Genomic DNA, 27,350 nt, shown 5'->3' with positions numbered 1-27,350 from the left:
TTTTCAAGAAAAAACATAGCATTGTTAAAGTTGTAAATCATTTAAAATAAGATATTTATACTACTCTACCCTGCCACCACAACAAAGGAGTGTTCATAACACTTATTGAATACTTCTGCTACTCAAAATATTTCATACATAACTAGGGTGTTGGTGACTTATTGCATTAAAGTTTTTAGATATATGCATTCACGAAATTTTAACTTAACAATTTTTATTTTTGTTGTTAATGTTGGGTAATCAAATATCTCCTATTTTTCACCTTAATTTCACAAATCCTACAAAATAAAATAAAAACACTAAATTATAACTTGTACTGTTGTACTACATCTATTATATTGGTCAACTCTTTACAATAAATAAACATAATGTAAATTATCACTATCTATTTACTTCAAATAAAACTTAAACCTAAAAATGCATAAATATGCTGAAAACAACATAATTTGCCAACATTTGTCAAATATATAGGTATTTAACACAGGACTCTAAAATAATTTATTTAGGTTCTGGGTGATTGATGTATTTAAGGGTTTCAAACTAGAGAATAAAAAATGCATTTAAACCTTTTGAGTGTCAATAACTATTAATGTTGGTTAATACAATTAAAGTGTCCAGAAAAAAAAAAATTCACTTGTTGTTTTTTTTTTAAATTTTATATTTATTGTTCATTTGCTGACAATACATGTCCAGCCATACATATCAAGTATCAATACATCAATATTTTATATTGCTATTAGCTATATTTGAATTTATTCTATACTAGTAATGTAATAATTTATAATTGAAATCCAGCAATTTGATTTAATCAAAATAGAATGATAAAATTAGATTTTATTTTTGAGTTATCTTAAATTAATAGTATTTTATTATAAATTAATGTAGAACCTGTCCTAATAATGTTATTACTAAACAAACTAACTCCAAATTCGAACTAAACCCATAATATACATTAAAAAATTGATAAATCAATTACAAAATTGTAAAATAAAAAATTATTCAATTTTTGGGTTAATTGAAATGTTTTGAAAAAAAAATCGTTTAGGCATTTAATATTTCAGGATTGAAATGGATTCAGTCTAATTCGGATGCAAGGCCCTGGCCTTAGCATAACAAAATGGCTAAGTTTCAAGTTTTTTTGAAAAAAATTTTCATCAAACCTTGAGTATACTTTAGCCACAATTAAAAAATATTCAAACGAAGGTAAGTCCCAATCCCATATATTATAACACATTTTTTAAAATTATTATTTACATAATTTTTGTCTTTGAATTATTTATAGCCATTGTTTTGTTTGGATTGGTCCTATCAGTAGTTTATACAAAATATGTATTAATATTTATATTTTACTATAAATAGACAAATCTATTTTGATGAACTCTTGATTCATGAATAATAAGTCATTTTAAGATCATGATAAAAATTTAATATTTATTTTGATTAGTAAACGTACACAATAAAAAATAATTTCATAAAAATAAAAACAATAAATAAAAAATATATTAATATTACAATTTGACCAATACATAATACATATATTGGTTTGGAAAAATATTATTGTTTTTATGGAATGTGATTAAAAATAACAAAATAATTATTAAACTTACAAACAATAGCAATGTTAGAGTTGGAATTATAAAAGTATATTAATAAATGTATAAATTGTTCAATGTATATAAATGAATGTTAATGTTTAAATACTGGTGAAATAGTAAAATATATTGGAATTTTTCCAATTATTTAGTAATATGATATATTAACCTGACATAACCATGTTAATAAATTCTTCATAAGGAACATTTCCTTGAGAATCTTCTTGTCCGGCCAATAACTGTTCAACTTCATCGTCTGTCAATTTTTCACCTGGTTCACAACAAAGTACTTATAAAATAAAATTTCACCATTGAACATACATTTTACAGATAACCCCTACAAAAATGTACACATTATTTAGAAGTAAAAACAGAGTTGTCAACTTATACTATATAGGTTTATTCCTAGTCTAAGGTGTAACAATAGAAAGTATATTAGACTATAGAAGTAGTATTCATGTGTATTTATAGGTATGGTGTCTTAAATATTATAATAACAAATATTACTAGGCCCTTTGCCCAAACTACAAACATATTGGGGAGGCTCTAATAGTTCAGGACAACTCAGTTTATAGCTTCATTTATAAACATAGGAAACAAAACATAAGTTACCAGTTTACCATATTGCTGATTTTGTTTTGTTAATGAGCAAAAACAATTTTTAAAGACATTTTGCTTTTAATGAATTTCTATACATTATATTTATGGTAATAATACTAAAAATAAAATACCTAGACTCGTAAGAAGATGCCGAAGTTCTGCAGATGATATATATCCATTACCGTCTTTATCAAAATGGCGTAATCCTTCATTGAAATCTTCTGCAGTATTAGATGATCGATTTTTTGAAATTGCTTGATAAATAGGTAGAAATACTTCAAATGTAATTCTTTCATCTGTAAGAAAATAAAACATTTATATTGCTTCACCCTTCAGATGTACAACATAACCTAATATATATAACTGAATTATACTCTTTCCAATGAGAGAATGCGCTAATTCAGTACATCCCCACACAACACCCATAAGTAAATGTTAGGTAACTTTTTTAATTTTAAAACCTCTGATCAGTCAATTCTCTTCTAATATACACATTCCCAAGCTGAATCTGTAAGAAGTTTGTCCCAGCCTGTTAATTATAGATTCCTGATTTTAAAGCGCAAAAACAATTTTTGATTTCCGATTCACAATCCACATTGTTTCGTAATCAATTAAAAAATACACTGATTTATTTTACCCTCAAGAATCAACAGAACCAGCCATTGAAGTATCCAGAAGTTTATTATGTGGCCTCCCTAATCAAAACATACTTACATACCTAATGAAAAGTACCAAATAAAAAATGTATAAAAACCCAGATCGGTATATTTAAAACTTTTTTATGATAATTTCATATCCTTCAGTTTATAAAGGTGAGAAAAACATATTTTAATTTTTAAAGCTATACAACATATAAATAAATTTTACCTGCTTTATGTTGTTGAGTAAATTTATTGACATCAGATTCCGTTGGATTTTGACCTAATGCTCGTAGAGCATTGCCTATTTGTGATATATGTATTTTGTTATCGCCTCGAATATCAAATAATTGAAATGCTTCCTGCATTTCTGTAAACAAAAAAAATCATATTAGTAAAAAAAGTGTAAAATAAAATGATTTATAACTATTACCATCCATTGAAGTTATCACTTTTACAGTATCATAATTATAAGAATACATTTTAGGTACTATTTTAGAAAAAGTTATATTGCTACAAAGTTACTCTCGACAATATACTAGAGTATTCTACTATGATGCCTGTTGTACTAAATAAAGACACTCACTCTTTTTTAACCTTGTCACACAAATTTCTATTAGCTATGAGGACGGGTTTCACATTAGAACCAAATAAGGTAATGAGATTGTAGTCAATACCTTAGCTGTACTACATTCATAATTCAATAATATACAGAGTTTACTTACCAGACAGATGTTCATCCGAATAAGACGCCTGTGGGTAAATAATTATAAATTAAATTAATACATTGAATAGACTAAAGAATAATTTGTATATTGGTGTACAAATATAGTATATTATACGCATGTTATTAGTTTTGAAGGTACAGTGATATTACAATTCTTACCGTTTTACTCATGATGGTATTTGTTTGATTTTATTATATTTTGAATGTATATTATTAATGTTAATAATCGTGTCAATAGTAATGTACAAGAAAATAATTTTCTGATTCGTAAATTCTAAGATTTTGTCATTACTTTTGATTAGTCAATCATGATTCATTACTTAAATTTCTAAGGAATTTTTATAAAAATAACAGTGACATTAGTCAGTTATTACAATGATAACACGTATACAACAAACAGTATATCCATATGTGTAATAAATATTTACTTTTTATTGAGCGTATTATATGACATGTCATTTTCTAATTTTAATAATTTATTTTTATTTTGAATCGAAGTGATTCTTTGTGAAAATACAGATTGTGTTGATTATAATACATTTTGCCATTTAGATTCATACTTCACATAAATTGAATAAAATGCTTGATTATAATGTAAACCAAATACCATTGGTTCCCAATGACTCAATGTCTCAATGTGACTCTATGTGCCGCGAAAGCTCAAGCCTCAAAGTAATCGGAATAAAAATCCCCAGACTTCAATATTACATTTCTGCGATATTACCATAGAGTAATAAGTAACAATTACTCCATGGATATTACTCACAAGTCACAACCACATGAAATATGAATGAATGATTGAACAATTAATATTAATTGTTTTAATAATATTTTGTTTTATACTACGATATTATCTGTGTATGATTCTGTAAAAATTATAAATCCTAGAAATAAAATATTACTATAGAAAATATAAGTAGTCTTATATATTATCTATGATTCATAAATGCACTACGTTTATGTAATTTTGAAATTTTTTCCAAATATCTACCAACTTTTAAAAATACTATGCACCTTGCCCCGGTCTCCACGTCAACTCCGGAAAGGACTTTCTTATGTTTGAAAAAACTATCTGAGAAACACTATGACTGAAGTAAATAGTACATTTATTATAACCATAATTAATTATTATTCTTGTATTATGATTATATTTTCTAGGACCGTTTGAATGAACTAACATATTTGGCCATTCATAAACAGGTGCCTATTGATTCGGAAAAAGTTCTTGATATTTTAGCTCAAAAATCGAGAAAAATCGATATATTAATTTGAATTTTTGCATAGGTAATAAGAATTATTAAAATAATTGTTTAGAAATTAAAATACACTGTTTGACTGTTTTATAGTTTTAAATAAAAAAGACTTGAATTGATTATTTGATATTATCAACTATCATTATTTTAATATTCATTACCTATTGGCTATTATGTGTTATAATGTGGGAGTTGTGAGGCAAAACCCTTACCTCACCGAACCTTAAGGTTTATTATTTAACCGTTTTTTTCATCCCCCTCCATTTAAATATCCTGAGAACGCCTCTGTTTATAAATATTACCTACGTCTCCTGTAATATTTCGGCGATAATGTAAATTTAATAAATTATTTGGAGACGTTTTTACAAGTTTTAATTTATAGATAGAATATAGGGTACCTATTATAGGTATTATAAAATTATAAAATTATAAAAATTAAAATCATCATCAAACAATAGTTTTTAATGCAGGTACTTAGTACTACTCACAGTTAAAAATATAGCATGTACAAATATTTCGAATAATCGATACATCGGATAATACAAATAGGTACCTAATTATAACAATAACAGTAAATCGTGATAAAATAATTATCAAAAAAATAGTCGGTAAGGTACCTACTAGTTTTTCACAGACCACAGTTAATTATTAAACTATTTTCTAATATCTTCTGCTTATTGATTTACAAAATCGGGAAAAAGTGATTGTTTTTGCTCAAACTTAGTTTTTATAGTTGTTTTTTTCCCGGGGATTTTTATTCAGCAATTCACCGCCAACTGGCCTTAGATAAGATGAATTATTAAAATGTTAAAGCACCCATTCATATTACAGTCCAGGGATTTTTATTTTTATTTATTTTTATTCTAATGTATTCCATTTGTTCACTAATCAAAAACAATAAGTAATGAAGATAACAGAGAGAAAAGAATATAAAAAACATGAACCACATGAAGAGATCATTCATTAGTAGAACCTCAGAAACTTTTGTTTTCCCCTTATTTTAGGAGGTGTCTAAACAAATTTTTTAGAACCTAGAGGTCAGAGGACAAAGAATTTGTGGTACCTAATGTAAGAGAAGACATGTTTTTAAGGGGTTTATACGATTCGCTCAATTTGAGTGGAAACATTTATAGTGTGTTTCAGCACGCATTTACAGTTTGTATTTTTATGTTATTACTTATTATAGAGGGCTGCATTGGTTATGTACCATGAAGTACCGGTTTAGGGTAGAAAAAATACTCCAATATTCGACATACATCTTTTCTGATAAAAAAGTTAATCTAATTGGTGCTTTCAGGAAGTCAAAATTAAAAATTCCTTGTAGTTTTAGGTAAAGCGTCAGGAAAAACAAAAAAAAGTGATAACTATTACACAAAACTAATTTTTGATTATCGATTTTAGTTTTTTTAGTGTAACTCAAAAACTAATAACCGTTTGTAAACATTTGTAACTTTCAAGAAATATTTATACTAGCATTTCCCATGTGGCCACGTAGGGTAACATTTTTGAACCACTTTGACTCTTTTTAAGCTAATTTTAGCTTCGAGAAATTTTTCGAATTTTTTTCAATTAATCTGGGTAAAAATTTTTCACTTTAATAAAAAATTCTTGAAAGTATAATACAAGGTTCTTTAAAAGTTTCATTAATGGATGTTCAAAAATATTTTAAGATACATAGCCACATAGACGATCATTTTTATATGCATTTATAGTTCAAATGTTGATCAAGTTGATCAAAATCTCTAAAATTTTCAAATTATTTTTCAGTTAGAAATTCATAAAGTTTTTATTTTCTTAGCTAACAATAAACATTTTAATAGAAGGTTTGCCATAATTATTCTACTTAAAACCATAGACATATACAACAACTCGCTGGCCGACCACAGGATAATATTGAATTCGGGCAGCCATATGCCAACAGGGCAATATTGCATGGTTGATAATATACATATACATAAATTCGTAATATATATACCATATAAATATGTTTAAGTATATTATCTATTGAGTTATTTTATAAACATTGCCCTGTTGACATATGGCAACAAGAATTCAACGTTCATGTGGGAATGTCCACTATCAAGTTATTTTATACATGTCTTAATCGTAAAAAAAAACTTTTACCGGAAAGTTAGGCATATATAGCCATGAGATACTTTCGATTGGTATTAATTTTCTTAGCTATTAAATTTGATTATTCAAGAAGTATGCTAGGGCCTAGGATGACACGTTTCCGATCAGAATCGTTTTTGTATATAATGGTTTATCATTGAATTCAAATATAACATATCCATTATCTAAGTATCTTAACTATATCTGTTATTGTTAGGTACCTAATTCAGGAAATTATATCAATAAAATCACCTGAACAATGGAAGTAAATTCGTAATTTATGATATTATTCATTCCCCAGTACTTACCCTGTTACAGTGATTTTCCTACAAACTACATTCTACAATAAATATACAATTTACAACAAAACCTTCTTATAAGGACCCCTAAATAAGATGGATATCTACTTACAGAATATCTACCTACCACCATCTTATAAATTAGTAACAACCAACATCTTCTATAATAAAATTATAATAATTACTATAATCTGAGCTATAACATAATAATGTAAATATTTTTGACAAAAAATTAATTCAACCCACTGTTAACTTAAAAAAAATTACTAGTACCTAACAATTATAAATTGGCTTTATTATATAGTATCTTTGTGTTACGATTTAATTTAATTTGTACTCTACTTTTGTATAATTGTTGAGCTGTATTAGTTGCCTCTTAAAGCTATAAATAAAAAAAAAAAATTATAAATAGTATAAAACACAATTATAATAAAACATACTAATTTGATAAACTTCTCAGAATCAATTTTGAATACAATTCATTACATTGAATTCAAATTTAGCGTACCCATTACAATTTCCAGCAACCTACTCAATAAGCAGGCACGCTTGACATATACTCTATACATCAAAGGGAGTTCTCCAAATTTTTTTTCAATTAATTATAATTTTTCAGAAATAGTTTAAACATTTTTGTATTATTAAATTATAAGTGTTACAACATAAAATTAATGTTGATAAAGTTCAGAGTATTCAAAATGTACATATTCAAAAGTTAAACAATACATTTTTAAATTAATCTAATTTGTTGGAATTTGGTTTATGAACTAACTTACATCATCAATTATTAATATAGGTTATAAATTAGTTGAACTACTATTTTAGTAGTATAAATTATACATTTTTTTTAATACAGTTAATCATGAATAATTTTGGTGTATAGACTTATAAGCTTGCATACCTACTGATTTAATAGCAATTTTTTAATAATTATGTAGGAAATGATCAACCTTAGTACCAAACAAGTACCAATCAATGCTTTTGGATTTAAAACTTCTTAATGGGTGAAAGTGTAAGACTCTAAAATATCACTTATTTCACCTGAAAAGAAAATGGGCAAAAAAATAATAATAATAGAAATGAACATATAAATTCAAAATATATTGTTTACAATTGAATACTTCTTTTATTTTTAATTCACTTAAGCACATAGCATAAAAAAATTATACTGAAAATAAAATATAGCTCAAAATGAAAATCCTTTTTATACAAAAGTTTATAATTTAATTGAAATATTTTATACTTCAAAAAATCATTTTAGAGGTATATGTAAAACAAAAAAAAAATATTAAATAAATCAGTAGTCAGCATTTTAGTGAACATGAAACAAAATTGTTTATCCACTTTTAAAATGATATACTAGTGTTATGAGTTATAAATAATTGATACTTCAATAAGTTACTATAATTAATACATTTTAAACTAAAAAATAATTTTCTTACAATTTCAATTATTTGAATGTTAAAAAAGATGTTCATAAAAAATAATCAATATTGAAATAATACTCTACGATGAGACAATCCAGTGTAAAAAAAAAAATATATATATAATAATAAACACAAAAATTTCATCACATAAACATTAGTTAGTTACAAATAAATAGTATTATTTAATGTTATTCTAAAAAATATCTCATAAAAATGAATTACTTATTAATAAAGTTGTTTGTTTCTAGTCTAAAAATAGTTTAAATATAAAATAACTTAAGGTATATAATTTTAAAATAAAATATTACTTTTTGTGTCCAAATAATTAATATGTTATAATGTGTGAAGGAAATAGCAACATTTTATAAGATAGCCTTGTTCTTTGAAGTGTAACATGTAGTCCAATTCTTCAATAACTTCACAATTTCTGTATTACCATTTATTGAAGCACATTGTAATAATGTAATACCAGCATCATTTATGTGATTCACATTTGAACCTTTTTCTATCAGTAAGCGAACTAATTCTATATCATTTTTATATATTGCATAGTATAATGCTGAATTTCCTTCTCCATCAAGAAGATCATCCCATGTCCTAACATATTCTAGTAAGAATCTGGCAATGTCACAATGACCTAAATGTGTGGCATATCCTACTAAACTTGATATAACTGAAAGAGGTGGTTGAACACGTTTTACAAATAACTTGATTACTTCTAGAGATCCAGAAAAACCAATAATCTTAAACCAAAATACTTCATCCTTCAACATTGTTTCATTAGTTTTATCAATTATAAGTTGAATTATGTGTATGTTTCCGGAACGTAAAGCCACACTAAACAAATCCGTATCAAAACTAAATTTATATTTATTCAATAAAAACTTTATTAACTCTTCATTTGAACTTAAGACAGCATTGTGTAACGGAGACATATTGTTTTTATTTCGCCAATCCATGTTTGATTTATTCAAACATAATAACTTAACAGCATCAATAGCGCCTCGTAAACAAGCAAGATGAATAGGTAAATCATTGTCTTTGTTTGGAATATTTGGATCGGCTCCGTGTTTCAATAAAATTTCAACCATTTTTTCATTTCCATTACAAGCTGCGTAATGCAATGGTGTATTGCACTGCATAGTAACAGCATTAACATCAACGTAGCACTTTAATAATTCTTCCACCACTAAAAAACGATCATGTTTGGCTGCAAAATGTAAAGGTGTTACTTTGCTGTTTGTTTTCTTATTTGGTCTAGAACCAGTATCTAACAGTATTTTCACAATTTCCCAATGTCCTTGATATGCAGCATAGTGTAAAGCAGTAAGCCCATTTTCATCAGTTATATGAATATCTGCTTTCATCACGAGTATTTTAACAGAATCAATACTTCCAGATATAACTGCATGATGTAAAGGTGTCATGCCCTCTCGTGTAATACCATTTTGGTCACAACCTATTTCTATTAGTTTTTGCAGTAATTCAGTAGAAGCTTTAAATATTGCAGCATAATGTAAAGCATTCCATTTTTTTACATCTGTGTGTAAAGGGCAAATACCACTTTCAGCCAATATCCAACTGTGTTCGTTTTTATGATTATGAATGGCCAACATCAAAGAATTCAAACGATCTGCCGTAAATGTCTTATTTACATCAGCACCAAAATCAATTAATGTTTTCAAAATAATTGGAGTTGAAATTAATGTAGCATAAATCAGTGGTGTGCCAACACAACTTGATGTTGCTTCTAAATCAATATCTGAATACTCACATAAATATTTGACAATAGTAACATTTTCAGACTTAACAGCCAAATGAAGTCCTGTGAAACCGGTACCCGTAAAAGTGTTGACATTGATGGTAGGAAGTCTTAATAAAAATTGAATCAAGTGAAAATTACCCATTTCGATAGCCAAATGCAAAGGTGTATAATCTTTCTGTAATTTATTAACTTTATTGTATAATGACATAAAATGTTGTACAGTACTTGTTGTGCAAAGGTTTTTGTTGTAACTAATTTGAAACATTGAATCAAATACAGGCATTTTTTTTTCATTAAAACGACTTTGAGAAAGTTTAAAGTTTTTGTACTTAATCTTCTTGCTGTTTGGATTTGGTAATGGATCTTCAAAACATCCATACTTGAATACGGGCATCATATTTACCTAAAATATTATTGGTATTAAAAATATGAAATTAAATAACTTATATTAAATGTGTATGTAGGTTTTAGTTATACAAATCATATTTATACACATATTATAATTTTAATCAATTTACCTACTAAAAATTAGAATAGAATTTAACTTTCTCTCGGTATTAAATTAAATACAAATAATTAAATGCAGCTAATTCTTTGAAAAGGTAATCAGAAAACAAAATAAGTACACCTAAGTAAATAATTACCATTTTCATTAAAATAACGAAACATTCTAGTATTTTACTATTAAAGCATTTAACATTTTTAAAGTTTTTGAATACATATAGGGTATAGTGTAAACCTATATAGCTATACTTAAGTGGCAGTTTTGAGGGATGCAATTGGAGCTATCCTCTATAGAAACTACAGCCATCAAAATTAACATTATTTATCTAGGTAATAATTATCTGTATATATTTTGAGATTGGTACTACAATAACTTAATACGCATAATGATATAATACATAATAAGTTGTATAGAAGGCTTGAACTTACTTTTGAATGGATTTTTTACACATAAGTTAATAGTTAATTGAATAAATGGGTAAACTTACTTTCGCACTGTTAATATGATTCATTCCTGACGAAAGTGAAGTAGAAGTCCGACGAAAAATGTTTTTAAATTAAATACTAAGTAGGATATAAAATGTTATTAATACTTAATAATAATTAATATATTATTATTTAAAAATCATAATTAATTCATAATAATATCGTAGAAACCATGTGTAAAAAGGTCCGCGAACTGTTGACCAGCGTCACGAGTCATGACTATTAAAATTAAAGCACTTCTGTTACGTACTGAGCAGTGTGCAACTGTCTAGCATTATGGCGGTGTCTGCTGCTGTAAGGTAATAATAATACCTACAAAATAAACAAATACCAACCAAGGACAACAATTTGTTTCATACAATATGGGATTTTCCATTTGAGGATATATAATATGATAAAAGCAACCATAAAGGTTCACGTATTAACGTCTATCGAAAATCCTGATAATATTCATACGCATAATAAATAATGATAATGACTATAAATATAATGACAAAATAATTGAGGCGATCAAACATTTATGATTTATATTTATATACAATATATATTACTTTTATAGTTTATAATTTATAGAATAGAATACATGTTATATATAAACTCGTCCCGGTCCCAGAAATAGCAGCTAATGAAAAAAGGAGAATCGTTGAAAATTAAAACTGTGTATGCATAGTAAATCCGAGAATACGTGTATCCGTGTATGGTGTGCGAGTGTACGACATTGGCTATTGAATATTGATTATTATTGAATAATTGCTTGCAAAATTCAGTACTGTGTTCATATGCTACTTAAGTTCTAGTAGTTTGAAGAAGAGAAATATGATGTAAGTCCATCCTTTTTCGACCAAAATCAGTACCTACATTTGCCAATTAGTTTCTAAATGTATTATTCATGTTCAAATATTCTATCAAATATCAATTTAAATAACAAATCCGTAAAATGTAAAAAAGCATTTTGAATAGAATGCAATTGCTGAAACGCCCAAGATTGACGTCTGCAGGTCAATTCCCTTGGTATACGTTTCATCCCAAGTAACTCCAATGTCTTTCAATCCTTTCTTATCGAAAAACATAATTTGATTGCTCTACTCGTATCATAGAGTAATATTACTTTATGGACTATGAATTATTTACCCAATCGATTTTTGATTGTCCTACTTTTAATTGTATGCATAGTCCTTGAACTAAATATAAATCATAAGATTTGATTTTATGATTCAATTAATATGATACGATGCAACACATCGCCTACATAGAGAATTGGCCATACCATTAAAACACTACTAAAGGAACCTAATAACCATTTTTTATTTTTAACATTTCATAACGAACTCGAAAATTGGTAATTTTTATCGGTTAGGTTATTATTTATGGCGAAGAAACATAAAGTCATACAATGAGACAATCGAGGTTCTTTCTCATGACATGAAAAAAAGATACCATGTAAACTAATTAGAGCTTCTTGCTTATTTGAAAGAAAGATGAAAGACGTGTTACAACTTATAATGTCTAAAACTATAATATTATAATAAATTAATAAATATAATCCGAATTTTGACATGAGGCTTTGCGGAACTGAAAATGTCCAGGTAGATCGTGGTTAGTGAAAAATATCATGATTGCGACCGTCAATCAGAAATCAGAACACGGTAAAAGGTACACAGCACGACATTGTGAATTCAGCTTTATACCATAAATGATCTTAATGATCTGAGATTGAACCAGTCACCAGTGTGCTGTGTGCCTATCACTTGGCATCTTCTAATAGCACAGAATTATTCTGTGCTAATAGTACTACACTAATGAAAAATCGTATTTCCACGCCATAGAGACCTTACTCTATGTTCCACGCCAAGATCTTACCATTTGGCACTTAGCAGCACTGAGTGGTCACCGTCTGATTTTTTTCGACCTCTTTTTTGATACAATATATTAATATACATTTATTTATTTATATATTTATACTAGGTAACACCAGTAAGTTCCTCCCCCGGTTCTCGATAACAAGGAAAAAAAAAGGTATATTCTTTGAACTATTTATATAGTTAAGTGGGTATGTAGTATACTAGATAATTTATATAGCAAGGTATTGGTATATTGATACACATAATTGGTATGTAGTTAATTTTTAAATTTAAAACTATTCCCGCTTTTTTATATCATGGAAGTATAGATAACCATTTTATACCAAAGACCAAACCAAAAATTTAAAGTGACGCTTTGGAGCGGCCTACTAGAATGACGGTGGTGTACTGGTGTTGCCGTAGAACAACAAATATTGGTCAAAGCGTAGATCGTTGTGACTCTGATTCATGTTAATATGCTATTGCTATCTGTCCTGTCCCGGTGTTAGTCGCTAGTGTTTTTTCGTCCGATTCTTGTTTTCGTTTCAACTAGCTTTGTGAGTATGATTTTATTTTATAGATCGTATTTTTGTATTTAGGGTGATACAATTACTTTGTAACTAGTTAATCAGTACACTGTATTTGACGTCTGGTCATTTTGATTACTTCCCAGTATTTTGGTACGCCATTTGTAAATTATTCGGGTATTATGTTGAACCATTTTGTTTTATACTTGTGTAATATGTTATTTGGTTTATAAAATTAATTTTTCTGGTACAAGTTTATTGCATACATTTGACTCAAATAGTCGATTTAAATATTAATGCATTTATCTTTATTAGGTAAATCATTTCAGCAATTATGAGATTGGGTGATAGAAACCGTGACAGGAGCCGAAGTCCACTTAGGTCTCGAAAAAGTGGATGTAAAAAAGTTTTTGTGTCAAACATTCCATATGAATTCAAATGGAAGGAGTTAAAAGAGTTGTTCAAAAAAGAAGGTATTTATATATTTCTCTATAAAATAATATAAACTTTAGGTTAATATAAAATAATATTTCATTATTAGAAATAATTTCTCAAACTTTGTATGATAAATGCAGTGGCGGATTAAATGAAAAAGGCCCGGTCCGCAAACATTACAAAGTGCTAAAAAAAAATACTGTCAACATTTTTGTTATTTATTATGCTGAGTTATTCATCAATCATGCTCATCCTTATTTTTTCCTTTACCAATGAATTTATTCAACTTCTGATTTTTGGAATTAATTTAAATATATAGTCTTACAAAAGAAAGGTACCTTTTAGGGCATGCAGACAGCTCCACACCGCTGCCGAACTATCGAATCCTCTCTAAGTGCAATATACATATATAAACAAGCATGTGCTTACTCACTTATCTGCCGTTCGCTAGTGACTAGTTCACTTATACCGGAAAGTGGTTAGGACAAGGTCGATGTGGGGTGTGGGCATTGCGTAAGAATAACCAGATTTTTCAAGACATGGTTGCTTCTCTCGTGAGAGACTATAGATACCCAAATAATTTTATTTTAATTTTGGAGTTTTTTGTACTACTTGAGAAGTGCCTTGTGACGATATAGGTAAACTTTTGCTTTTCAAATGAGAACAATTGCCTTTTTTATTGTAAATTATTTAGTGTAAAAGTTTTTTGAAAATTTTGATGTACCTAATTCAAATTTCGTATGATTAGTTTCTTAGTTATTAAAATGTTTGTACTAGGATAATAGTCCTTAAAAATAGTGTTATGAAAATATGAAATCGACATAATATTGGAACTAGAAGGTATTTATTATACTTAGGCCGTTTTTAAAAATTACCAATATTGATAAATTAATAATATATTAAAAACTTACATTTTCAAATCAATGTAACTCCCATATCATCTTATAAACCCATTACCGTGGACCTTTTATTGTTAATGTTAAATAACTTAAAAATTACTCTTTCAAATTTTGAACCTGATACGTAAAATTTTGTAGAAAAATTATCCACTAAATAATTTACTGTTGAAAAAACAAAAGCTTGCATTTTCACAGAGGAATTAGCATAATTGATAAATCACTGTATATTATATTATATATTTTATTTTTATCTTATACTTAGATGACCTTACCCAATTATTTTATATTAAATTATATAACAATTAACTACAAATTAGTTAAATATCTATCTTTAAAATTCACATTTAAAGTACACTCCAATGTAGCTTTATTTTAAGCAAAATATTCATATGTGATATTTACAACCGTAGACGATATGTCAATATATTAAATATAAATAAATGTCTATAAATTGTCAACGTTTCAGATATAGTTATTAAAATTTACCACTGCTGAAGCATTCATGACCTATGATTCTTAGAATTATTGGATAAAATAATTTTCCGTTCTGATTTTATAAACTTGATTTTAAAAAAATTATGAGAAGCCCACTCACGCAAAGACCCAGTGTTTGTTAGGATCCATTAAAATAAGAAAAATTACCCTTAAATTCTGAATAAAGGTCTAATTTGGTTATATTATTTGGGACCCCAAAAAAATGATTGATTCCATCCTTAAGCAGACTTTTTTTTAGTTTAAACAAGTATATTATAAATGTAAAATATATGGAGTTCTAATTCAAAACCTGTAAGAGCTTGGTATTGGAAGTAATCTTTTAATTATGCCACTAGCACAGTAAGCTCATTCAAATTTAAATTGCTGTATAAAAACTATAAATTTTTTTTGTTTTGTTTTAGTTGGCGATGTGTCATTTGTAGTCGTATATTCAGATGAAAAAGACAAATCTAGAGGCTGTGGTACAGTTGAATTTGATCGAGTCGATTCTGCTCAAAAGGCAATTGATAAGATGCACCGTTTTGATATAAATGGAAGAAAATTAGTAGTTAAGGAGGTATATATTTGATCAAATTATATTAAAATATTTGTGTAATTTTACTTTTTAATTTGTTGTAGGACGATATTGATAGAGATAAGACTGGACGCCCATTACCAAATGGACCACGTAGTAGTGGTGGTGGAGGTGGTGGTAGTGGCGGCGGTGGTGGTGGAGGTGGCGGTGGTGGGGTTGGGAATATCCCAACCAGCATCAGGAGTGCTAGTAGAATGCCAGTAACAGATGATTTCCAATGGGACAATACATATGGACTCTCACCTCAATTTCTTGAATCACTACATATTCGTGGGCCACTCATCAATCGCATTTTTGTTGCCAATGTAACAGAATACATTTTTCTTAATATTTTAGATATTTAATTTGATGTTTTTATTTTTAGCTTGACTACAAAGTTGATGAAAAAAAATTAAAAGAGGTATTCAAACTGGCTGGACGAGTATTAGAAGTTGAAATATTTTCAGATAAAGAAGGAAAAAGTAAAGGATATGGAGTAGTTGAATATAATCATCCAGTAGAAGCTGTTCAAGCTATTTGTATCCTTTGACAATGTTAATGTTTAAACTTTCTAAATTTATTGAGTATTTGTTTGAATATTTCTTAACAATTACTAATAGCTATGTTCAACAATCAATTTTTATTTGAACGTCCTATGTCTATTCGTCTTGATCGTACAGATAAAGACCCATTAGCAAGACTTCCTGAAGGGTTGAAATCAATAGGAATGGGTTTAGGTGCAGGCGGAGCACCATTACACGATGTTGAAAGTATGTTATGATAAGATTTAAATTATCAGAAACTTTTTTTAGTTAAAATTAAATTGTTGGTAGTGTGTTGTTATAAATAAAAACTATTGTAAACTAAATAAATATGATAAAATGTGAACATTAAACTTTTACCCAAATGCAAGTGAACAATTTTTAATTTTTTTTTTGGAACAAATATTTAGTTGTTATAAATATGCAGTAGATTGAGATAATTTATACAATTTTTATATTATCATTTATGTCCCTTGTCCCTTATACTTTGTTACTCTTTAGATATAAATGGTATAATTAAATTAAAATTAATAAAATAATTTTGATAGTAAAAGTTCTACTTATTTTATATTTGGTATAGAAAGTTCCATAGCATTAAGACTCGGTTGACTACATTTTAGTAAGTTTTTTGTCCAATCTTGAATTTATACCTAAATGGAAAAATATATTTGAAATTTTACTTTAACTAATGTTGCCCTTATAATAACTATTTAGCTAATGAGTTGCAACTTAAAAATATTTATTACTAAACAAATGAAATATGTTCAAAAAAAGGGTGGTTGGATAACATTAACTATCTATTACCTTTTATGATATCAGGGTATTTTGACAAACTTTAAACTTATTTTTACAATTAACTTAATTATGTTTTTATTTTTATAGGAAATCTTCCATCAAATAATACTTCATCTAATCAAGCTCAGTCATTATCTACACCTGTTAATACATCTGCTTTGGCTGTTCTAAGCGGATTAAGTGCTGATAGATTAGGCATTGAGACCCAGAATAGACGTTCTCGTAAGTAATTCAAAACATTTTTTATTTATAGATCTTAAATGTACTTTGGTTTTATTAAGTTGGTGGAGTTAATGGACTGGGAAACTTGAGCGCTAGTGATTTAGGCATTGGAACAAGCCTAGGGGCTGCTTTTGGATCTGGTATGAATACTAGTGGAGCTGGATCAATGAATAGTTCTTCACTACATCAAAGTAATTTATTTAATTATATATATTTTTTTATTAATATTATGAAATGAATAGTCATTTTATACAAATGTTACCGTTGAAAATATTTTTACTATTTTATTTTATTTGTATTGGTAAATGTAAAATTTATGAGTTCAAGGCTACTCGGCTCAGATATAATCTGAGGGCTATTTTCCTCAAACATAATATTATGTAGCAGAAGTGGCCATCAAAATTGTTAAGCTTAGTATGCTTTTCATTTTTAGTGTTTATGGTTAATATATTCCCTACTTTATTTAAACCTAACATAATTTTGCCGATTTAATATATAAATATGTTTAATCTAGTTAATATATTTCAGACTCACTAGGTGGTCGTGACTATGATTCTTTATCACTTGGTGTACGAAATTCAAGCAGTGGTGGTGGCGCTTTTGCCGCAGACTTTAGATCTGGATTGGGTGATTATTTTTATTTTGAACTTAATATAAGTCTTTTATCGAATCAGTTTTCTTAAGAAAAATTGATCGTCTACAGTCCACCATTTATTAATCTTAAAATTACTTACTCTTAGGTGGAGGTGATATGCATATGGGTATGGGTCCAAAAAAATCCGACACAATCATGGTAAAAAATTTACCATCAAACACAACATGGCAAAGCTTAAAGGATTACTTCCGTGACTGTGGAGACATTAAATTTTCTGAGGTTGGAAGTAAGGGATTTGGAATTATAAGATTTGCATCTGAATGGGATGCTGAAAGGGCAATAAGTATCCTTTTATTTGAAATTATTTTTTTAAGACTACAGATCTTTAAAGTTCCGTAATGTTTTTTGTTATGACAGATAATATTTGATTTTAGAGGAGAGAACCAAACTTTATCAAATGTCGAACTAAACTCTTTCCATGTCCTTTTTCTCAACAATACTAAATCAAAATCAATTTATGTTAGTCTATGAAGTATAAATTTTTAAATAATCCCTGTCCAGGCAATAATAGGGCTTTATTTTTACAAACATGAAACTAGAAAACTCGACTCGGCCCTTTAAAAATAATAAATAAACAAATTGAAAATAGGTCTATATTATTTGTTAGTAAAAAATTTAATAGCAAAAACATTTTTTGTCAGCATCGTTTAACCAATTCATTTTTTTTTTTTTGGAATTTAGATTTATTATAAAACAACTTTTTTTTTAGTTCAATTCTGTTCAAGATTTTTAGAACTAGTGTTGATTTTCAAACTAAAACTGAACACGTTAAGTTCAGTTAGATTTTTCAAACTTGAGACGGCTCTAGTTTTTTTTTTAAACATTTTAGAGTATCAATAATTTAGAGACAAAACTCTTCATATCGATTTTTATTATTCAGTATGTGACATACATTTTTGATTTGTGAAATGAGAAGAAATAAGCAAAAATATGTTTGTAGAATGTGAAAAAAGGTGCTCATACCAATAAGTTATAAGTATAAATATAATTGATGACTCTTTAATTTTCATAGTTCAATATGCCTGTTTATTTTAAGAATATTGGATAATACATTTTTCCTTAACTACAGAATTTCTAGCTTTAAAAAATATGTCAAGATTTGATGGTCATCTTATTGAAGTAGTATATTTCTAACTACAATTGTAAGTAACAATTATTATAACTCAAAAATAATACATAATTTTAATAAACATTCTAGTGTAATACTTAATGTATGTAGACCAATTTAATTCAATATTTATTGTAACATAATTATTGTCTTTTTTTGTCAGTTACTGAAATTATAGGCTTAAAATATTTTTCCAATAGGCTAATGACTGTGTGTGTTTTGTTTTAGACTTCAGTATTGTTTTAAAATAACTTTTGGAGATAATAAGACACTTTATTCTTGGTCTATTTTTATATTTTTGATTTTACTATGTCTATGAGTCAATATCTTCTTTTTCCGATTTCAAGAATTGAGAATTAAATTGAATTAGTTTGTAAAATTGTCTTTTTTTTTTCATAGTTTGTATTCTTAGTGGTGTGTGAGAATAAATGACAAGAACAGATTTATGAAATTTTAATTGATTTGTTATTTTTATGTTTTGAATTTGTTTTCCTCAACCTGTTTGTTTTACACCTAATTTACATGTCTCACCTTGGCATTGTGTATTTATTTATGTTATACATTTGATGGTATATGATGTATATGATTCTACACTTGAAATTAGAAAAACATAGTTTGTATTCAAAATCTATAATTTAAAATATCTTTGAATGCAGCTAAGTTATTTTGTTTAAAAATAAAATAGTGAAACATAATATTTATTATGTGTTGATTTAAGAGAATAAAGGGTTAGTTTGATCTTTTTTAATTTCTTAATATATCAACTCTTAATGAATTTTTCATAATATATTTAGGTATCATTTTTAATCATGTAAAATCAAAATTTATTTCAAATTCATAAATCAATTGAGCTGAAGTATATATAGTATAAGTGTAACTGTATAACTGTATATTATGTTTAATCTTATAATAATGTAATAAGAAACATTAAAATATGCTGAATATATTATAATTTCAATACATTTGGTTACTACAGAAACCTATTAAATTATATTATTTATATAATGAAAAAAAAATGTTAACTATTAAAATAATAAAATAGAGCATACCTTTATTGAACTGGTTCTTAATAAACCATTTAAAATTTCATATTAATAAAATACATTTTAAAGTGAGATGTTATATAATAGGATTTCTCATTTTCCACAGTGCACAAAATTAGTGCTTACTGACATTTTGATAATTGTATACTTTAAAAGAACTGATCAGGAATAATTAGAAATTCACACATGAAAGCTAGTTCATACATTTCTTTAAAAGAATATCTGAAGTTTTGTTCTGTCACTGTAAAAGTATTATATGTGATTATATTTGTTTTACCATATCACTGTATATATTATTAAAGGATGGTCTATTTGTGTTTCGTAACAAACTAGTTTATCCTTAACTTTATTCTTAAAAAAAATATATTTATGCTTACATATTTGTATATTTTTATATACTTTTAGGTAATTGTTTTGTATTTGGAATATTGTTGGTTATTGGAGTGACCCTATTTTCCAGTCATTGTAAAAATAGTAATTTATTATTTATGATCACAATACTACTGTTAAATATTTTTTTTTAGAAATAATTTAGGTTTGAACTCTGAAGAATGGAGTTTTTCATAGAAGTGAATAGTTTTTTATTCATCCTTTTAATATACATTTATTATTCTATTATATAACATTATTGACAGGAATATTATTGTATGTATTCCTCATTGTTTAAAGAAAAATGGATTCTATATCTAAAGTATACTTATTTTTCTATTCCTTTATTGGTAGAATTTAAGTGAATTCAAAATTGCACCTTAGTTATTCAATGCTGTTGTATTATTTTAAATTTTATAATGATCCGGTTATTATGGTTGATTCTGAGTGATCTACATGCTCGATCATTGCATTTAAATTTTCTTATAGAGTTCAGGTATTTTTTTATATTAGGCCTTCTTTCACTGTCCTCTAGTTGTATTTTACTTTTTTGGAGTTTGAAACAAGTAAGTTATTATATTATTTTTTTTTTTTTGTCTCAACGTTCATTTACGTTTATATGTGTATAAATCAGTTTATTTTCAGAGCAATTTTATTGAAGACTTATTGACAACGATTAAAGCCATTTTGACAACTCTCAGTTTGATGTTGTATTTTTTGTCTTGTGCTTACAATAGACATAACATACGTTTATGTTATGTAAAGTGTTTGGACGTCTTGTCCTACAACAAAAATACATGTCTAAAAATGTCGTCTGTATTTATCATAAGTGGTATGCATCTGTTTTGGTTGGTTGTATTTTTTGTCAACTCAATGACGACCCAAGAGCCTGCCATCAATCTAGTGCTTCATGCTCAAGATTTCGTCTGTTTCATGTTTGAAATGCAATTTTACGTGATCTTATTGCTGGTGAAATCATCACTTGAAATGGTCATTCATAGGATATCCAACTTTTTTCATATGATTAAGGTAGAACGATAATAATCAAAGATAATTTATTTGTTAGTTGCACATAATTTGTTTGTTTATCGTTGAATTAAATTGTTAATTGAGTAAGATTTATAACAATTTTAAGATACAATAGAAATATGCTGAAAAGTTACCAAATTAATTAAAATCAGTTTTATGAATGTTGTTTTTCAACTTAGTTATTGAAAAGAATTAAGGAACCCGCAATTTCCTATAAATCTAAAAGAAAACTGAACCCAATTCCTTTGGTATTTGAAATACAAGTTATGATAGCTATTAGTAAATATTGTTTATATTTCAACAGTTTAATTATACATACCTCTGACTGAGATCATATTTTACAGAATTAATACTGAAATCTGTGTAATTTGAAGTCTATTTTTTTCTTTAGATCATGTTTAAACATTATCCTATTAAGTTATTGACAAACTATTTAATCATAACTCAAATGTTATAACACTGAATATACAAGATAAGAATTTAGAATATTATTTTTATTTGTTTACACACAGGAAAACAAAATTGATACAAAACTTATTTTGCCAGATTACTTTGCGAATTGTTTAGAAGATACTAGATTGTTACATATGGAAATATTTGACATAATGGTAAATGTTAATAGAATATATGGGCTTAATACATTAACCTTAATTATTCAATCAAGAATTTTGCTGGCCATAAACTTATATTCATATATAACAAGTTTTTCAGTAATTGATCTTGTAGAAAGTATGGCAACATTTCAAAGAGTTGCTTTGCTGTGTTATTGCTGTGAACTGATCAAACAAAATGTTAGTCCTAAATGGTTGTTTTGATTAAATTGTATAAATACATAAGACTAAATGGTTTTCAGGAAAATATTATTAAAAGTATGGTTAATGAAATGGATACAAATTTATTGCCAGGAGAAAATTATAAGCAACAGGCAAGTGAATTTTTTCAGATTATAGAATATTTAGATTTACTGATAATTTATTTAATTTTTACTTTAGAGACTTTTATTTAATCACCAAGCACAAAAATTGAAGTTTGATTTGGATGTTTTAGATATGTTTCCAATAAATTTAGAAACCCTGTTATCTGTAAGTTGAATTAATTAAACTTAAATGCACTTAGATTATGGCGTATAGTATGTTCACAATATAAGGGGTTACTAAATATTTCAGCTAAATGATCAAATTGAAATGGAGTTTTGGGGAGGTTAAGGAGAGTACTGAAGAATATATTTTGAGAAAATGTCAAAGTATTAACTTTTTCAATATGGGACTGCAAAATACAAGTTAATTTTGTTTAAAGGTCAAAGCCAACTTTTTTTTTGAACAATTTTTACATAAAATATTTTTTTCATTTCAAAATTAACGAAGTTGTAGTATGTTTAAATTTAGAAATAATAAAGCAGTGTTCCTAATAAAAGACACCAAAATAATATTTAAATTCAAGAATGCTAATTAGGTACACTATTACCTAGTAGTTAGGTATGTTTATTGGCTAGTTTCAAATTGTTATAAGTTTTTATTACTCTGGTAAAAGGGAAGCTATTAGTCATATAATATCTACAGTATATTTTGAATTAAAGTTACTGACTTTCAAATTAATTAACATATTGTATAATATAGTGTTATGTATTATATTTATGATGTATGCATGTATATTATTTATTATCACATAATATTTTGATGTATAAATTGATTTTTTCAGATATTAATAACTACTGCCAGTTACCTTCTTCTATTCAGCCAATTAAATTTAACTCTACAGAGTTAATAAGTTAAATCTGTATCATTTTATATTATATAATAGTATAAGTATTTAATATTTTTTCATTAATTAATTATTAGGCCATATTTTACTAAATGTTTATTTATTTTATATAATTACTGACACTAACTATTAAGAACCACCAAGTTTGTTTTATATAAGTAATTCATACAATATACAGTTAAATATGTAAAATGAAATTGTTAATTGATAATTTAACAAACAAATTAGGGAATTGAATTCTGATCTGCTGTTAAGATTGGTTTTGCTGAACTATGTCATGTGAAGTCCAGTCCTGCTTCATAACTCATATTAAGTAGTATTAGGATATAAACAATGAAAATATCAACTAACAAAATGTTGGATCAAATCAAAGAAATTATTACGTACCCTATAAAACATATTTATTGAATACTCTAAAGCACACATTTTGAATGGAGTATGGTGACACAATTAAAATATCATTAGCGTGCTGAAGTCAATGCAAATTGTGAACTCAGCATTAATTTAATCAAACTATAAAATAATATTCACACAGATCTCGGAAAAGTCTCAGATGTCCTAAAGAAAAAATACCAATTAACTAGAATACCAAATTATGTTACGAGACACAAAATCCACCTTGTACATCTAAGTCACCACCACCATGACCCATGATTTTAATGATAAGATCATATATAAGGGAAACTGTCTCACAATTTTGTCAAACGGTTAGGAATATCTGGCACTTAAGAGTCAGGTAATAACACAGGGTATAGTCTGCTATCAGTATTCATTCAGTTCGTAACACAATTCACAGTCTATTACAGCTTACTATTGTATTTTTTAATTAAAAATATGTTCAATAAATACACATTAAATCTATATACATCACGTCTTTATTTCCTAACTCAATGCATATTTCAATGAGTTAGGACATGACAAAATAGTAAACATTGTTTTTAGAGAAAGATTAATTTTTTATTTAGCTTTTTTTGAAATATTTACAATCTATACATAGTGAAATAGTACAAATAAACAATATATAAATTTTTAATATAATTTGATTGCGAACTTAAATTACTTGCACAGGAAGTTGCACAGCTGTTATACCCAGAGAGTAAAAAGTAAAATAACAATTGGGAATATTGGTGTATACTAACAATAATTAAAACGGAAAAATGTGTTAAGATTATTCTATGTTTATTGTTTGTTGATACCTATAGTTATAATTAAATTATGAAAATATATTTAATTGATTTCATGTAAGGAATCGAAGAAACGTCTAATTTTAACACGAATAATAAAATAAATAGAATACATAATACAATAAACTGAACACGTATAATAAAATACAGTTGAATATATTTTAGGTATTTCCATAATATTGCATACATCATCAAAAAATTATTAATTGTTTTTTATTATCCAAGTACAATAAACCATAACAAAATAAAATAATAATCAATTATATAAAAGTATCTATAACTGGATTATTTAATATAATTAAAATTGATTTGTCAAGCTAAATTTAAAATTTAGCTTTGAGTAGCCGCTAATTAAATACCAGTTAATTATTAGTGACTAGAATAAAACCATGAGAAACTTTTTTGACACCTTCCATAATAAGATCACTAAAATAAAAATTCCAATAACAAATATAAACTTGATTAACAAAATTTCTGTAGGAACTTTGACTTCTTTTACTAATTTATTATTCAATAAATACACCATTTTACTTTCTTTTAATAATCTAAGTTTGGTTTCGTCATCTAGTTTTTCTGCCAAAGCGTTCATTTCATTCCGTAATTGATTTTTTGCATCTTTTACATTAATATCAAAGTAAAATGCTTCAGATCCTTTTCCATCCGAGAAAGCCATCCTTTGTTTAGCCATTAGTATTTGACCACCAGATAAAATGCCCATATACATATGATATATAAATGGCGACAACAGAACGTGATTTTCATTTTCTAAACATAATAAGTAGTTGGAGTACTCAGCCATGGCTTTAGTTGTTCCGGAAGGCCATTTTTCTCCCAAATAATGTCGTAAGCTGCTTTCAAATGGTTGCGTACGAAACAATCCATTAATTTGGCCAAATTTGTGTAAATTATAATTTTCTTCTTTTTTCATTGCAATCTCTAGATACTGGTATACAACATAAAATCGCCGTAATCCTTCTACCCATACTTTGCTATCAGTCATACCTGAAATGTATAATCCTTATATTTTGTAATTATTTCTAAAGGAGAATTTATCTTTATTTCTAGATAATATTTTAAGTAAATAGAATCTTGAAATCATCAATGATAGGTTAGTGATGGTTAAGGACATTATAAGTAAGAACTAGGGTCCAATAACACTCATTAATACAAATTGTTATTGGTGTATAAGAAAATTTCATTAAGTTTAGAATTGAATCTTTAAAACCAATAGTTTTTAATATTATCTCACTCATATATAGCAAACAAACATTTACCATAGTCCATAGTCACGGGAGAAAAGTAAAGAAATACGTTAATCACTCCCAGTTAATCATCTTAGCACTTAATAACCATTTAAAGTAATGTTGATGGGGTACACATGAGGGCAATAAAATGAAAACAAAACAATGTGTTTTTAAAATCCATTTAGGTCTGAGTTGGGATATTGAGATTTAATTTAAGTACAATATTGGAATGATGAGAAGAAATCAATATTAAACACAATGTAACTGCACCAATATATATTTTAAGTAAGAATATTATGATAATTTAAACCTAAATGTATTACCAATGGTCATTTTTGCATTAATTAAGGCATCGCTAATTCGATGTTCTTTCCTTGTAGCCTTTCTCATTCGCTCGGTAAACTTGATTTCTTCAATTGCCGAAGATGGTGGATTTTTATTATTGTCATTATTTTCCGCTTCAGCTAACATAATTATCAAATTGTTTATTTTATAAAATAGATAGGGTTTATTAAAACAGTAATGCTAGATTTGAATTGAAAACAATTAATTGTACATCACTCAATCATACATATTTAATACTATACATTTTTATTAAAACTTGGAATTTTTTAGATTATAGTAGCCAATAGGTAATACAGAATAGTTCTGACTTTTGTGATAATAATTATTATAATCACAGAATAAATGAATACACTATGCTATAATCACAGCTACAGATAATACTTTATCTTCAAAAAAATTACTGTACAGCCTGCTTAGGTTAGATATCCTGAAGCAAAATATTTCGAAAGTTTCCCGGAGATCATCTGGCCTTATAAATTATAATCCATTATGAAAAAAAAAAATGGTTGGGTTGGATTGGTAGTTAAGCAAAATATCCAAACCAAAATAATTTTTTTCCTCTAACAATTTCACTTCGATAATCGAGTATTGACATACCAATATACCTTAGAGTAATTGTTACTCTATGTGACTATTGTGACTTACCCACCTATATAATAATCTATTTCCAATATAGGTTTCTTCTGTATTAATAATACCTAGGTACCTATTAGGTAATATTAGGTATAAATGTATAATCCTAGCTGACATAAATAAAATTGCGGAATAAAATATACTAGAAAAAATTATAGAATCTGCGAAAAAAATTATTAATAAGTATATAAAAAAATTAATATTACCTGTTATATATAATATGTCCTATTGATAGTAGATATGTATATATAGATAGTCAGATAGATA

At 26.8% G+C, this 27,350-nt stretch overlaps 5 protein-coding genes across 8 annotated transcripts; 2 read left to right on the top strand and 3 right to left on the bottom strand.

Moving 5' to 3' along the window:
* Nucleotides 1–1,411: 1,411 nt before the first annotated feature.
* LOC111034260 (myosin-2 essential light chain-like) lies at nt 1,412–3,920 on the bottom strand. 2 transcript variants are annotated; one of them, XM_022315388.1, is made up of 5 exons: nt 3,717–3,920; nt 3,556–3,583; nt 3,060–3,200; nt 2,324–2,488; nt 1,412–1,863 (listed from the first exon to the last, which is right to left on the bottom strand). In XM_022315388.1, exons 1-5 carry the CDS (start codon nt 3,726–3,728, stop codon nt 1,757–1,759), a joined length of 453 nt encoding a protein of 150 aa, XP_022171080.1. In that variant the 5' UTR covers nt 3,729–3,920; the 3' UTR covers nt 1,412–1,756. The 2 variants fall into 2 exon arrangements, with proteins under 2 accessions (XP_022171080.1, XP_022171079.1); XM_022315387.1 differs by lacking the exons at nt 3,556–3,583; nt 3,717–3,920 and adding an exon at nt 3,264–3,448 and having other exon boundaries at nt 1,722–1,863.
* Nucleotides 3,921–8,890: 4,970 nt separating this feature from the next.
* On the bottom strand, nt 8,891–11,707 carry LOC111034255 (putative ankyrin repeat protein RF_0381). The gene is made up of 2 exons (XM_022315381.1): nt 11,406–11,707; nt 8,891–10,816 (listed from the first exon to the last, which is right to left on the bottom strand). The coding sequence occupies exons 1-2, from the start codon at nt 11,427–11,429 to the stop codon at nt 9,011–9,013; spliced, it is 1,830 nt and encodes a 609-aa protein (XP_022171073.1). The 5' UTR covers nt 11,430–11,707; the 3' UTR covers nt 8,891–9,010.
* Nucleotides 11,708–13,665: 1,958 nt separating this feature from the next.
* On the top strand, nt 13,666–19,932 carry LOC111034242 (myelin expression factor 2). Of its 2 annotated transcripts, none has more exons than XM_022315363.1 (11): nt 13,666–13,801; nt 14,087–14,244; nt 16,002–16,156; nt 16,219–16,479; nt 16,539–16,692; nt 16,774–16,923; nt 17,578–17,712; nt 17,772–17,903; nt 18,241–18,339; nt 18,453–18,650; nt 19,446–19,932. In XM_022315363.1, the coding sequence occupies exons 2-11, from the start codon at nt 14,106–14,108 to the stop codon at nt 19,499–19,501; spliced, it is 1,479 nt and encodes a 492-aa protein (XP_022171055.1). In that variant the 5' UTR covers nt 13,666–13,801; nt 14,087–14,105; the 3' UTR covers nt 19,502–19,932. The 2 variants fall into 2 exon arrangements, with proteins under 2 accessions (XP_022171055.1, XP_022171056.1); XM_022315364.1 differs by lacking the exon at nt 13,666–13,801 and adding an exon at nt 13,808–13,924 and having other exon boundaries at nt 19,446–19,648.
* On the top strand, nt 19,466–23,874 carry LOC111034243. Of its 2 annotated transcripts, XM_022315365.1 has the most exons (6): nt 19,486–19,509; nt 21,533–21,916; nt 22,429–22,707; nt 22,770–22,841; nt 22,909–22,998; nt 23,615–23,874. In XM_022315365.1, exons 2-6 carry the CDS (start codon nt 21,593–21,595, stop codon nt 23,678–23,680), a joined length of 831 nt encoding a protein of 276 aa, XP_022171057.1. In that variant the 5' UTR covers nt 19,486–19,509; nt 21,533–21,592; the 3' UTR covers nt 23,681–23,874. The 2 variants fall into 2 exon arrangements, with proteins under 2 accessions (XP_022171059.1, XP_022171057.1); XM_022315367.1 differs by lacking the exon at nt 22,909–22,998 and having other exon boundaries at nt 19,466–19,509; nt 23,615–23,721.
* Nucleotides 23,875–24,536: 662 nt separating this feature from the next.
* LOC111034244 (heme oxygenase) lies at nt 24,537–26,771 on the bottom strand. Its single transcript, XM_022315368.1, has 2 exons — nt 26,429–26,771; nt 24,537–25,863 (listed from the first exon to the last, which is right to left on the bottom strand). The coding sequence occupies exons 1-2, from the start codon at nt 26,574–26,576 to the stop codon at nt 25,238–25,240; spliced, it is 774 nt and encodes a 257-aa protein (XP_022171060.1). The 5' UTR covers nt 26,577–26,771; the 3' UTR covers nt 24,537–25,237.
* Between the last annotated feature and the right edge of the window lie 579 nt (nt 26,772–27,350).

This window comes from Myzus persicae, unplaced genomic scaffold (genome assembly GCF_001856785.1).
Source record: "Myzus persicae strain clone G006 unplaced genomic scaffold, MPER_G0061.0, whole genome shotgun sequence".
Lineage (NCBI taxonomy): Eukaryota > Metazoa > Arthropoda > Insecta > Hemiptera > Aphididae > Myzus > Myzus persicae.
The sequence above is the reverse complement of the archived record's forward strand: the minus strand, read 5'-3'. Positions and strand labels throughout refer to the sequence as shown.

Bases quoted from the DNA above. Each gene is read 5' to 3' on its own strand.
- LOC111034255 (XM_022315381.1), bottom strand. From the start codon at position 11,429: ATGAATCATATTAACAGTGCGAAA. The intron at 10,817-11,405 runs GTAAGTTTACCC...ATAATATTTTAG, and splicing joins ATCATATTAACAGTGCGAAA to GTAAATATGATGCCCGTATT.
- LOC111034242 (XM_022315363.1), top strand. From the start codon at position 14,106: ATGAGATTGGGTGATAGAAACCGTGACAGGAGCCGAAGTCCACTTAGG. The intron at 14,245-16,001 runs GTATTTATATAT...GTTTTGTTTTAG, and splicing joins AGAGTTGTTCAAAAAAGAAG to TTGGCGATGTGTCATTTGTA. The intron at 16,924-17,577 runs GTATGTTATGAT...TTATTTTTATAG, and splicing joins ACCATTACACGATGTTGAAA to GAAATCTTCCATCAAATAAT.
- LOC111034243 (XM_022315365.1), top strand. From the start codon at position 21,593: ATGTTGTATTTTTTGTCTTGTGCTTACAATAGACATAACATACGTTTA. The intron at 21,917-22,428 runs GTAGAACGATAA...GTTTACACACAG, and splicing joins ACTTTTTTCATATGATTAAG to GAAAACAAAATTGATACAAA. The intron at 22,999-23,614 runs GTAAGTTGAATT...TGATTTTTTCAG, and splicing joins ATTTAGAAACCCTGTTATCT to ATATTAATAACTACTGCCAG.
- LOC111034260 (XM_022315387.1), bottom strand. From the start codon at position 3,312: ATGTATTCTTATAATTATGATACTGTAAAAGTGATAACTTCAATGGAT. The intron at 3,201-3,263 runs GTAATAGTTATA...TTTTGTTTACAG, and splicing joins AGTGATAACTTCAATGGATG to AAATGCAGGAAGCATTTCAA. The intron at 1,864-2,323 runs GTATTTTATTTT...GTTGTGAACCAG, and splicing joins GCATCTTCTTACGAGTCTAG to GTGAAAAATTGACAGACGAT.
- LOC111034244 (XM_022315368.1), bottom strand. From the start codon at position 26,576: ATGTTAGCTGAAGCGGAAAATAATGACAATAATAAAAATCCACCATCT. The intron at 25,864-26,428 runs GTAATACATTTA...TATACATTTCAG, and splicing joins TAATGCAAAAATGACCATTG to GTATGACTGATAGCAAAGTA.